The sequence below is a fragment of the Heterocephalus glaber genome, unplaced genomic scaffold, assembly GCF_053883595.1.
Source record: "Heterocephalus glaber isolate CG9 unplaced genomic scaffold, H.glaber_assembly_v1.0 deba00000470, whole genome shotgun sequence".
Classification (NCBI taxonomy): Eukaryota; Metazoa; Chordata; class Mammalia; order Rodentia; family Bathyergidae; genus Heterocephalus; species Heterocephalus glaber.
In genome coordinates, this window is record NW_028258145.1 from 11,866,048 (window position 1) to 11,879,130 (window position 13,083).

Genomic DNA, 13,083 nt, shown 5'->3' on the forward strand with positions numbered 1-13,083 from the left:
AGAAGAGAGATTTCTGGTGTACTCTTCCTCCCCCAGAAATGCTGGTTTTTGTTTACTTTTCTGTAAACTGAGAGAGCTGGCTACCACATGGTTTTTAAGGTTTCCATGGTTTCTAAAGTTTCCAAGTACTTCTGATGCCTGCTTGTCTTGCTATTCTGAAATTTATTTTGTTTTATGCTAGGAATTATAAAACATGGACTCATGACTTTTAGAATATATATTTTTCAGGCAGTTCTTTTTTATAATCTTTTATGTGAACACTACCCTGGTTAGGGGTTGTCCTTTTGAAAAAGTACAATATTTGAAAATATGAAAAGTAAAACTGTTCTTCTGGCTTTGTTTTTTTTTAGAAATCATTGAAAGGATTTTATTTCGCGAGGCTGTACTATGAAGCTAAAGAATATGATCTTGCTAAAAAGTAAGTGCCAGACTTTGAACATCGTTAGTTTTAAAAAAATCATTGCCTTTTCTCGTGTTCTTTGCAGTAGGAAGAACTGGTAAATAACGTACTTTTTTGCTTATTTGAATCCTGGAACAAGGGATTCATCACTCTCAGACGTATACTGAGCCTAGAATGTATACTCCTTACAGGTTGCTGTTTGCTTTTATTTGGGTTCAAATGTGTTTTCTAAAAGTGGTCCTGGGTTAGAATGAAGTGAAACAGCTATATTTTGATTTTTTTCTGGTTAGATATCTGGAACTTTAGCTGGAAAAGAACAGTGAATACAAAATTAAAACAGAATACCTTGTGTAAAACATACACATGGGATTGAACCTAGAACAGTGGTGGTGAACCTATTGCACATGTGTCACAGTGGGCTGTTTGTATCATTGAAAGCACTAAAAAGTTTGCCATTTCTGACCTAGGACCTTGCCACGCTAGATAAAAGCTCTACCACTGAGCTACAATCTCAACCCTTTTGGAAGGGTCTTAATAAGTTACCCAGGCTGGCCTTGAACTTGTGATCTCCCTCAGCCTTCCTAGGAGCTGGAATTACCGGTATACACAGTCACCCCTAGCCATAAAAGATCTTTTTTTTTGTTTTTGCCACTGGGGATTGAACTCGGGTCCTTGCACTTGCGCAGCAGGCGGCGAAACCACTGAGCTAAATCCCTGGCCCCATAAAAGATCTTTAATGGACTCAGTAGGTTATATGTTCTGGGGCTGTTGCATTATAGGGAAAGAAGCTTGGAGATTGTAATTTCCTGACATGGCACAGTTTAAAGCCAGAGAGGAGGAAGGGGGAGGCATTTGATGGGAAGAGGTGAAATGCTAGTAACAAAGAAAAGTGGCAGCACCTTACCTAACTAGGAGTACTGGGACTACTGGTCTTTGTTCCTTGTTAATGTGAGACTTTTCCTCCTTAGTTTTGGTCTTCGGTCTAATTTCTGTTACAATAAGACTGTTACTGAGCCTGGAAGATAGTTATTTTTAGTTGTTATTCAATTTAAGAACTGGAAATTAGGGCTGGGGATTTAGCTTAGTGGTTCCGCCGCCTGCCCCGCAAGCGCAAGGGCCCGAGTTCGATCCCCAGTACCAAAAAAAAAAAAAGAACTGGAAATTATTCTCATCATGGTGAGCCACTCATGTAATCCCTGAGGCAGAAGGATCATGAGTTTGAGGCCAACCTGGAGTATGTGTTTCAAAAACAAACAAAAAGTATGTATTTGGGGTGTGAAATATACTTCAATTTGTTAGTATAGTTAGTAATTTCTCTTCTTTCAAGTTTAGCTGAGTACAGTTGTTACAAATGAATATTTTTTGTTTAAAGGTTAACTATATTAAATGTTATTTGAGAAATTGTTATTTTTTGCATTACGCATTGATAACTTAAAATATTTTTATATGCAAAACTTGGCAAATATGATCAAGAAGAAAAAACACTTTATGTTCATTTCTTTGTGTAGGTAGCGTTAAGAAAAACATTTGGCAGGTGTTGCATTTAATGGCAAAATGAGTATGTTGTCAATTTGTTTGTGTTTTAAGTATGATCTGTTTCTTTCTATGAATACTTTTGAGTCATTTGAACATTCTGCTCTAATGGTAGTCAGTTGAGTAACAATAAAGATTAAAGTTGCTAGGGCCGGGGATTTAGCTCATTGGTACCGTGTCTGTCTCGCAAGCACAAGGACCTGAGTTCAATCCTCGGTACCAGAAGAAAAAAAAAGATTAATGGTTGCTTTGGTTAGGATATACTTTGCAGTTAGCATTTAAATACTTACGTTTTCTAATCTAAGATGTTTTTTGTATTACTATTTAAAAACAGATATGTATCTTCATATATTAATGTGCAAGAGCGGGACCCCAAAGGTCACAGATTTCTGGGTCTTCTTTATGAAGCAGAGGAAAATACTGACAAAGCTGTTGAATGTTATAAGGTAATTGTTGGATTAAAATAGGACCTTTGTACAGCCAGACACACAATCCCAAAATAATTCATGTAATGAATAATTTAGGTGTATTTTATGGACGTCGTGAAACAAGCCTTGAATGATACAGCTTGGGAGACATTTAAGATTTGGCCCACAGTACACTATAATTTAATACCTATGAAATTTAAGTCAGACTAGAGATGATGTTCTTGTGTGTTGTTTGCATAATTAAAACCATAATTTTCATTTGATTGAGTTCCATAAAGTTCCAGAGTAGTTTAATTTTAATTTTGAAATAAAACATTGTCATCTAGGAACAGAATTTTTGATGACTGCACTGATAGTATTTTTAACCTTTGTATTTAAATTTTTCCCCTCCATATTAGCGTTCAGTGGATTTAAACCCAACACAAAAAGATCTTGTGTTGAAGATTGCAGAGTTGCTTTGTAAAAATGATGTTATTGATGGAAGAGCAAAATACTGGGTTGAAAGAGCAGCAAAAGTTTTCCCTGGAAATCCTGAAGTTTATAAGTTAAAGGTAAAACCAAATCAAACAAAACATAAAAAAGGAGAAAACTAAGATACAACCATTTCTAATATTTGGAATTTAAATTACTTTTTCAGTAGCAAACCCAGAACTGAGGAGTGTGTATTTGTGTTTGCTTTAAAAAAATCTTTGAAGCTGAGTGTAATGGTTCGTGCTTTGAATCCCAGCCCTTCGGAGCTGTGGCAGGAGAATTGTGAGTTCCAGACCAACCTGGTCTGTGTAGTGTGTTCAAGGCTGCCCTGGACCACACGTGGCTAGTGGAACACTGTCTCAAAGAACAAAAACAGATCTTAAAACCTTTCTGAGTATTTTCATTGGATACTGCTATGCTTTACAAGGCATATCTCAGTTACTCTTCTAGAGTAATACTTTAGAGATCTTACAGTTTTACAGCTAAAGACTGAGCTGAGGTTTAAATCAAGCTCTGTCTGGTATAAAAATTTTTCTTTATTAGGTGAAAATTACCTACAGGTTACAAGTTTGGGGTATTCTAAAGAAATCTTCTAATAACTTTTTTTTGTGTTGGGGATCGAACTCAGGACCTTGTGCTTGTGAGGCAGGCGCTGTGCCACTGAGGTAAATCCCTGGCCCAAGTCTTCTAATAACTTTAAAAATGGAAAGGATTGTCTCATGGGACAAAGATTGTGAAACATGATAAAATACTGTTTATTATGTTGGAACTAATTATTTAAAATTATAGGAAATTGTTGCTAATGTTAGGCTTTCTTCAGTAAAACATGGTTTATCAAGAAACTTCTAGAGGTCTTTCTAGATGTGCCTGACATACATTTGAAATGTATGTTATTATACAGCTTTCAAAGGATAATGCAGACATTGTTGTATTCATGGAGTGTAATAAAATGGACCACAAATGCACATTATTTTTATCTGTCTGCCCCCCTGTTTTTTGAAATACAGTTCATAATGGTGGTGTTCTTTTCTTTTTGGTACTGGGGATTGAACTCGGGACCTTGCGCTTGTGAGTCAGGTGGCGGAACCACTGAGCTAAGTCCCCGGCCCTGGTGGTCTTTTTTTTTTTTTGGTACTGGGGATCAAACTTGGGTCCTTGTGCTTGTGCAGCAGGTAGGGAAACCACTGAGCTAAATCCCCGGTCCTAGTGTTCTTTTTTTTAAAAAAAATACTTTAACATATAATCAGAGGCCAGTGCTTCTCTTATAGATATGGAGAGGCCAAGTGTAAGTTTACAGAATGATCCAGAGGAGGAGAAGAAGTGAAGTGCCAAGCTCTACTGGGGCTTGGCCTCTCTAGGCAGAGACCACAGTGCGCGGATAAGTGCAGGCAGCTCAGGTAGAAGGGCATGTATGCCTGTTTCCTCCAGGAAGGTTGAATTGAGGTTGTAAGTGGAAAGTGGGGGTGAAGGAAGATGTGGAAAGGAGGTATGAAGTAATCTTTCCAGGGAATGGAGGTGAGGTTGTTGGAAGTAAAGTTGTATTTTGCTGTAGGCAAAACCAGTCTGTGTTTGAGATAATGAAAATGAAATCAATGTGGGGTTTGAGCGTTCTTATTATGTGTCTTACCTCATACATTTGTTCAGCTGTTAGTGTATAGACCCAGAGAAAAGAGCTAGTGGGTTCTTCCAAGGGAATGAGGAGAGAATTGGTTGAAGAATCACCAAGCAAGTGGTAATCATGACTACTAAGGATCATTGCATTTTAGCTTGACAGAGAAGTAAAGTGTGAATGTGTTACGGATAATTAGAACTTGGTGTGTACTGGAAGGGGGATTTTCATGTGATAGAGGACTGCGTTTGTGGCAGTGAGGGTACAGGGGGCCCTAGAGAGATGGAAGAATACGAAGAGGGGTGCTAAGACCAATGTCAGTGTTGGATGGATGGATGAAGTTGAAGTGAAGGGTCAGGTCACTGGACATGAAGTGATGAGAGAACCAAGTAGCTAAACTGTTACGTGTCTTGTGTGTCTTGAGTGCTAATCCCAGTACTGGTTGTTGGAGATGCAGAGTGATTTATCCCAGTTGCCCCTAGGAGGAATCACGCAAGGTGTGTTGGGAGGGAAGAGGTGGCAATGAGGAGCAAGTATGATACAGGTCCTGTCTCCATGTTTATAGGTGAGGAGAGCAGCTGTTAGGGCAGAGGTGCTGGGGTTATTGTGACAGCTAAGGCAGGAGGTAAAGCAGTGCTTTGGGAAGATGTTGACGACAGAATAGCTTTTAGCCTCTGGACTGAGGGACTGAGTTAGATTCAGAGAGATACAGAGTGGTTTGAAGATAAGACCCCCTGGTGATTACTGACAGGAGACCCCGGCTTTTGGTGAGGACCAAGGTGTCTTGCCTGGGGCATGAGCAGTGTGGTCTTGTAGTCTCAGGTGAATGTGGGCAGCCATAGCTACTACAGGATCTCGGGTGCTTCTCTCTACATCAGGTTCTTGGGGCTCAACTTGTGAGAGCAACACTGACAGGGCTCCTGAGGTAAGAAGAGGGGTACTTGTGGCGTCCCCTTCCTAAAGCTTGTCACAGCAATGTTGGGCATGGACGTGGTCTTGCTTAAAATTGTGCAGTTACTCTAAATCAGTGGGGTGAACCTATGGTATGTGTGCTGTAACAGGCTGTTTGTATCATTGAAAGTTCTAAAAGATTTACCATCATTGCTCTAAATTAATGGGTTTTTTTGTTTTTTGTTTTTTTTCTCCCAAATAGGAACAACTTTTAGATTGTAAAGGTGAAGATGGATGGAATAAACTTTTTGACTTGATTCAGTCAGAACTTTATCTCAGACCTGATGACATCTATATGAATATCCGGCTAGTGGAGCTGTATCGTTCAAATAAGAGGTTGAAGGATGCTGTGGCCCACTGCCATGGGGCAGAGAAGCACACAGCTTTGCGTACAAATCTGGAGTGGAATGCGTGTGTTGTGCAGACCCTTAAGGTAGATGAAAGTGCTGGGCCTCCATACTACTTGCTTATAGAGTCACATAGTGTGCTTATACTGCAGTACAGCACTCTGCAACTCTTGAACTTTTTTCATTCATGTAGAGTGACTATAAAATGAAGTTGTACTAGATAATTTCAGTTTATAATGGACAGATTGTGGAGATAGTATGACAAATATATATATATTTTTGGTATTTTTATTTTAAGGCTGGTATAAAAAACAATATACTTTCAGAAATGTGATAGTGGTCCAAGAAATTTGTTGGCATGAAATACTCAATTTCTCAAAATTTGATCGCTTAATGACTTACTGTTCTTTCTACAAAATAGGAATATCTGGAATCTTTACAGTGCTTGGAATCTGACAAAGGTGACCGGCGAGCAGTCAGTAAGGACTTGCTCCTGGCCCATACTAGCCTGATGCTTCTCACACTTTCCACCAGAGACGAGCAGGAGGTCAGGGAGCTGCTGGAAAGGTGTGTGGGCTTGGAGAAAGGGGTGGCAGCATAAATCACAGATTTCTTTTTTCCAGTGGTTATTTGGTTTAAACTTATTTATAGCATCATTATTTCTATAAGATACCCAGGAGTTACAGTTAATACAATGAAACACTTGAAGGGAATCAAATTTTACTTTTATTGGGATGTTGTAATAAGGTTTTGTGTAACTTTGATTTTTAGAGAACTCAGTTGAGTTTTGATTTAAATTAGCTTTATAGCTAAATGATCCATTTTGGCGTGCTTAATAATCAGGCCTTAAAATGAACATTCTGTTGTACCGCATTTTAATTAAAAAAAAAAAAAGATAATTTTGAGTGAAAATCAGGTAACAGTTCTTCGTCCTTTACCAGGGTCTAGGTTCAGATGTATAAGTGTAAGCACTTAGCGTCACTAATATTTCAGAAAGCACTGTTTTGGCTTAGTAACAAAACAAACATACATGAATTTTCCTTTTTTCTGAAACTTTGATTTTGGAAACCAGTACTCTATTTTATGTAAATGAATTCCATCAAACAAGAAACAATGACTTGAAAAGTTTGACTTGGATAAGGGTGTTAGTTTGGAGCAGGGGCTGATGAGAGCCCATGGGCTGTCTATGCCCCACTGCTTAATCTTGTGACTAAAAGGTTGTTGAGCAGGCATGGGTCTCTGTTTATGGTGGCTGTTTGCATATTGCAAGAGTAGTTGAGTGGTTGTGACAGAGACTAGCCTGTAAAGCCAGACTATCTGACACTTTATAGAAATGTTTTATTGATCCATTGTTTACACTATTGGTTTATTTCACAGTGTTTCACTGAAGTGTTGTAGAATTAGATAGTGTTTTTGAAAAAAATACTTAGTTTCCTGATGGTGTAGGATAAGGGCAATATTCAAAAGGAATAACTTAAACTTTTCAGATTATAAGGCGGGGGATTTAGCTCAGTGGTGGCGCCGCCTGCCTCCCAAGCATAAAGTCCTGAGCAATCCCCAGTACCAAAAAAACGACCAAACTTTCAGATTATAAAATATTTAGGATGTTTTATTTTGTATGGTTTATATCATCAAAGTTTTTGGTCATAAGATCCTTTTATACCCTTTGAAGATCTCCTAAGATCTTTCTTTGTGGGTTATTACTATTAGTATTTATCATATTAGAAATTAAAACAGAAATAAAAAAAAGACTTAGTTCATTAAAAAAATGTAAACCCCATTACACGCTAACAATAATAGCATTTTTGTGAAAGGTAATTATTTTTGGGAACAACAAAGTAGTGAGGGAAGAGCACTGTTTTGCATTTTTGTAATCTCCTTAATGGCTGGCTTCATGGAACTCAGCTGGATTCTCACCACTCATCATTCTGTTAAACTGTTACATGTTTTGAACCCTCTGGAAAATGCAGTTACACATACACAAGAAAATAAGAGTTTCTGAAAAAAAAGTGACAGTATTATGAAAATAAGTGGAGCCTCCTGGGTCTCTTGAAGAGTCTTTGAGAACCCTCAGAGATTCCCAGATTCACTTGTTAGAAGAAATCCCTGCTGCTCTGATTGCTTTATTATAAGCTACTTTAAAGTCATGCTTTATATGTGTATTTGTGGTTCCTTTTTTTTCTTTTTGGTACTGGGGATCTAACTCAGGACCTTGTGCTTATGAGACAGGTGCAGCACCATTGAGCTAAATCCCTGGCCTGCTTTGTATTTGCTTTTGGTTTTCTTGCAAAGTGAAGATTTTGAGGATCATGAGGATTTAGAAATACTAATTAAAATATAGATTACAAGTAATGGAAAGAAATATAATTCAACTCTGTACTTGTCTCTATAGGAGGAAGAGCAATTACTATATGATACCCTAATATTGATCACTTATTTACTGTATTTTGGAAATTGCATGTGTTTTGAGAAATTCCAACTTTCACTTAATTAATGAAAGCATATGGATCAAGAAGAAACTGGAAAACAATTTTCTGACTTGACCCTAGTTTACTATAAAATACTTACCTGTAATCTCTGATTTGTATCTTTTCTATGATTGGAGGGCAGGAAATGACAATTTTGGAATAAGATGTTCTAGAGGTTAAGCTTGAAGTATGCCGGATAAAAATGAGCACTAAATAGTTTGTAATTTCTAAGATAGAGAATAAGGATTGCCCCAGGGATTTAGCTCAGTGGTGCTGTGCCTGCCTTGCAAGTGCAAGGTCCTGAGTTCAATCCCTGGTACCAGAGAGAAAACAAAAAGAATAAGGATTAATAGGATTTCCAGTGTGGAAGATGAATCTTGAGAAAAGCTTTATTTTATTTTGAATTGACTATATGAAACTGATTATTCATGATGCAGTAAATGTTGACAGCTGTTTGACTTTTTAATATTGCAGTTTTGATAGTGTTCTTCAGTCTGTGAAGCCTTTGGTGGGTGGAAATGATGAATTGTCAGTTGTTTTCCAAGAAGTGAAAGGACACTTCTACCTGCACGCTGGCTCCCTGCTGTTGAAGATGGGTCAGCACAGTGACATCCAGTGGCGAGCTCTCTCTGAGCTAGCTCTGTTGTGCTATCTGATAGCATTTCAGGTGAGCCTTTTCCAATTCAGGTGCAGGTGACATTCCACCAAGACTTGTCATGTTCTCATGGAGGTGTGCTCTGGTACATTATGGAAATATATGAGAAAGTCTGTAGAGTGAATGTTAAAATCAAAGTCAAGTGGATAGGTTAAAAACAAGGAGTACAAAATATTGGTGAAGCAGGTATATAGCAATCTATATTGCTATAACTTATTTAAAAACCAGTTTGATGAGTTTGATCTTTTTTACTTTGCCGTTGCTGGGAACATAATAATAAAGACATACTATCAAATGTGGATAAAACTTGATTCAAAAACACATATGATAAAGACAGTAAGCAAAGTTTGGGGGGTATAATTACTTTGTGATTACCCTTTTAACATTGACAGGAAAACACATACATAACCTGTATATAATATGAATATGATTGGTGACATCATTGTTTTATGTGTTCATTTTTGAAAACAAAACCTTTTCTGTAAAAAGACAGTGGCAGGAGGGAACTAGGACAGGATCTGAACCCTTATTATTAGGGGATGGGGTGCTGACTCATGCCCCTTTCTCAATACATTGTTTTAGTTTTAATGTTTTACATTCTCTTCCCTTTGCCCACTCCCGCTCCCTCCATCTCTCTTGTATTCTGAAGTGGAAAAGAAATGAGCAGTCTTCCAAAAATGCATTAAGTAGACTTATAAAAATGGTTATGAACTTTAAAGAATGATTTTTTGGGAGTTGGGGGAGGAACAAGAATGGATTCATTAATTTCCATAGAAGCATCCTTCTGGTTCATATTAGATCTTCTCTAAAACACTGTTGATATTCCTCTTCACAGTGTTCTGTACTATTATTTGCTTAATAGAAACTTTTTACATTTATGGGAATGCAATACTGGGGCTTGAACTCAGGGCTTCACTCTGATCTACATCCTCAGCCATTTTATTTATTTATTTTTTTGCTCTTAAGTCAGGATCTCACTAAGCCATGGAGTTACCTTTCCAGGTTGAGGTCAGATTTGATCCTTGTGCCTCCCAGATTGCTAGGATAATAAACAGGTTGTGCCACCACACCACACTTCGCAAGGAATCCATTTAATCGTGAAAATTAGTAAAGTCATCGAGGGTCAATAATTTACATAAGTGTTAAAAGGTTCTTGCTTTTTATAGAAATTCTCAAGTAAAAAAATTCCCAAGTAATGGAAGATTTTTGTTTGTTTGGTTTTTGTACTGGGGATTGAACTCCGGACCTTGTGCTTGTGAGGCAGGCACCGTGCTACTGGGCTAAATCCCTGGCTGTTTGTTTTTTAAATGGAGTTCAGGCTGGCCTTGAACTCACTATATCCCAAGCATAAAAGGAAGGTTGTTAGCTGGTATTTTGGTAGCTATGGATTTAGGTCAGGTGAAAGTCTTTTATGGCAGAACTTTCAGACTCCTATATGCTGTGTGGTTCTAGCAGTAGAACACACTTCAGGCATTTCACAATCTCTTGAGCCCTATTTTTAGTTAAGATGAAGAGGACTTGGGGATGCTTACACTGAGTGTATTCATAACTAGTTAGCTGATTAATTTAGGTGTTGAGTAATTCTATAAAGAAGCCAGGTATGTGAATGGAAGTCAGTCTGAAAACATAATTATTTCATGTATATGAAATATTTTCTTATTTTGTGTACTGTTTTCAACATGTATAGAAGACAAAGTGATGTGTTTAGAAAACTTACAGGTAAAAGGATAAGTCAAACTAATGTTGCTGAAATTCAGAAGCAGAGTTTTTAGGTTCTACTTATATGTAAAAATTAGCCAGGCATGGGCCAGGGATTTAGCTCAAAGTAAACCAACAGGGCCGGGGATGATTTAGCTCAGTGGCACCCTGCCTGCTTCGCAAGCCCGCGATCCTGAGTTCAATCCTGGGTACCGGAAAAACAACAACAACAACAAAACTAAGGCATTAGTTAGGTTGCTTTTACTGTTTGCTCTTGTGCTTCAAATAATGGAGCGGTGAACCTTATGCTGTTTTCACATGTGAAAATGGGTAAGAAGGATAAATCCCTGAAAGAATTGGAAGATCAAAGTCCAATTATATGTGAGCATTTATAAATTTTAGACCTCTTGCAAATTTCCACCCTTACAGGCATTATGCCAAGTCATATTTCCACCAGTTAGGAGAGGGGATGAGGATGTAGCTCAGTGATAGAGTGAGTGCTTAGCATGCAGGCAGCCCTGGGTTCCCTAGCACCCCACCCTCCCACCACAAAATGTTGGGAGGCTGAGGCAGGAGGATTGGAAGTTCAAGCCTAGATGGGATAACTTAGTAAGACCTATCAAAATTAAACATTTTTGAAAAGGCTAGGAATGTAGCTCAGTGTGAAGGCCCTGGGCTCAGTCTCAGTACTGAAAAAAAGTGCTCTTTTTATTCATACTTTATAGATTATATGAGTTCCTTGGTTCCCATTTGTTTGCAGTGTTTTCCAATCAAATTATTAGTTAACTTTTTTCATTATAAAAAATATGTAATAGAAATATCTATTAGAAATTTGGAAAAAATTTGGGTACTACTGAATTAAGATTTTTGATTCTAAAATTATCAGGTTCCAAGACCAAAGATTAAATTAATAAAAGGAGAAGCTGGACAAAATCTACTGGAAATGATGGCCCATGATCGTTTGAGCCAATCAGGTAATAGTAATGTTTTGTTTTGTTTTTGGTACAGGGGATTGAACTCAGGTCCTTGTGTTTGTGGAGCAGGCGGCAGAACCACTGAGCCAAATCCCCAGCCTAGTAATGTTTTAATTGATTTTATTTAAAAGAGAATAAAGGAGAATTTCTATTAGAGTACATCTTAATGTTAAAATCTTTCTAGGAGATAATCTGTCATATTGTTTCTTTTTGCTGTATTAGATAAGGACAAAGAGGTATGGAAGGGATGAGAAGAAATGGCACAGTCTTTAAAAGGAACAAATACTTGATACTGTTTTCTCTTAGGTGGAAGTAACTCCTTAACTCTTCCTTTATGTAGCTAGTAGAGGCTACATCCTAAGTATTTCAGAGCACTTCCTGAACTGGGTGCCATTACTCATTTGCCAACCATTTAATGTCAGCGGCTTTTAAAACACTGCTCTAGGCTATATAAAGGCAGAGATGTATCTGTCTCTTAAAGAGCTGAGAACATAGTGAGGAAGCTGGAAGCCTCTGTGCATATGTCCTCTTAGGCACTGAGAACTTTGACTGTATTCTCAGCTTGGTGGCTTGGGACATTGCCTGCAGGGCTGCACATGCTGCCTGTGCTTTTGCTAAAGCAGGAACTTCAAGAGGCCAGATAGCTAGGGAATGAAGTAGTAAACTAAAGAGACAGCTCTCTGGGGAGCTGTAGGAACCAGCCTACAAGTTTATCCCCGACCTGCGAACCAATGAGGACTAAAAGACAGAAGACACAAAGAAAATTTGGAAGAGGAGGGCCAGGGGACTCTTGCCTTTAGTGTACTAAGAGCCCCAAGCTGATAATATGCCTCACTTTTATTAGATTTGCACAAAGAAGAAGCAAGCAAGCATGTGATCCAAGGTTCAAGGGAAAGTTTATCAGGTTCTTATAATTTGTAGACTGTACCCAAATGTGTATTTTCTTTTAATCAGACCTCAGCTGTAGTTGTTTCTGTTCTTGAAACTGGTTGATGCTAGAATGCTAGCAAACAGCCCTAGGAAGAGATGGCTTGGTATCCCCTCCCCCACACCCTAAGGAGCATTCAACCCAGGCTTTCGGTCTTACACCTGGTTTCCTACAGGGAGTGGTTTTGGTTTAACATTGGTGAACTTCGTGAAGAGTAGGAAGTGGTATTAAGTCCGAGTTGCTGTGAGCTTTGGTCTCGCCTGATGCTCCTCTGTCTCATGGTCCACTCTTGGAGGGAATCAGAACTTTAGTTTTCTGAGTGACTTTTTTTTTCCTCCCCTCTTTATGTCTTCGACCTTTGGACAGCCAGCACACTTGGCAGGGGGTCACATTTAGTAAAATCAGTTGTGTTTGTGATCTTTGATCTGGACATTCAAGTTTACCAAGACAATAACAGTCCGGTGGTAGTCGAACCTGACTGACCAACAAGAGAGTGTGTGTTTTTGAACAGCTTGAGATATAATTCACACAAGTTGTGTACCTATCATCACAACCCCATGTCCGTTAGTAATCAGACTCAATTTTCCCTAATCTCTTTAGCCTTAGGCAGTAGCCTACTAT

General features: G+C 38.3%; 1 protein-coding gene across 7 annotated transcripts in view; it reads left to right on the plus strand.

Moving 5' to 3' along the window:
• Positions 1-13,083, plus strand: part of LOC101698338 (E3 SUMO-protein ligase RanBP2) — a 60,507-nt gene that overhangs the window by 9,271 nt on the left and 38,153 nt on the right. For 6 of the 7 annotated variants that reach the window (XM_087204208.1, XM_087204210.1, XM_087204209.1 and 3 more), the window contains exons 2-8: positions 351-418; positions 2,268-2,379; positions 2,760-2,912; positions 5,595-5,825; positions 6,161-6,306; positions 8,682-8,874; positions 11,447-11,534. In XM_087204208.1, coding sequence (XP_087060334.1) covers positions 351-418; positions 2,268-2,379; positions 2,760-2,912; positions 5,595-5,825; positions 6,161-6,306; positions 8,682-8,874; positions 11,447-11,534 — 991 coding nt within the window. Of the gene's footprint in view, positions 1-350; positions 419-2,267; positions 2,380-2,759; positions 2,913-5,594; positions 5,826-6,160; positions 6,307-8,681; positions 8,875-11,446; positions 11,535-13,083 lie in introns of those variants that run through there. The other variant, XM_087204211.1, reaches the window with a different exon arrangement.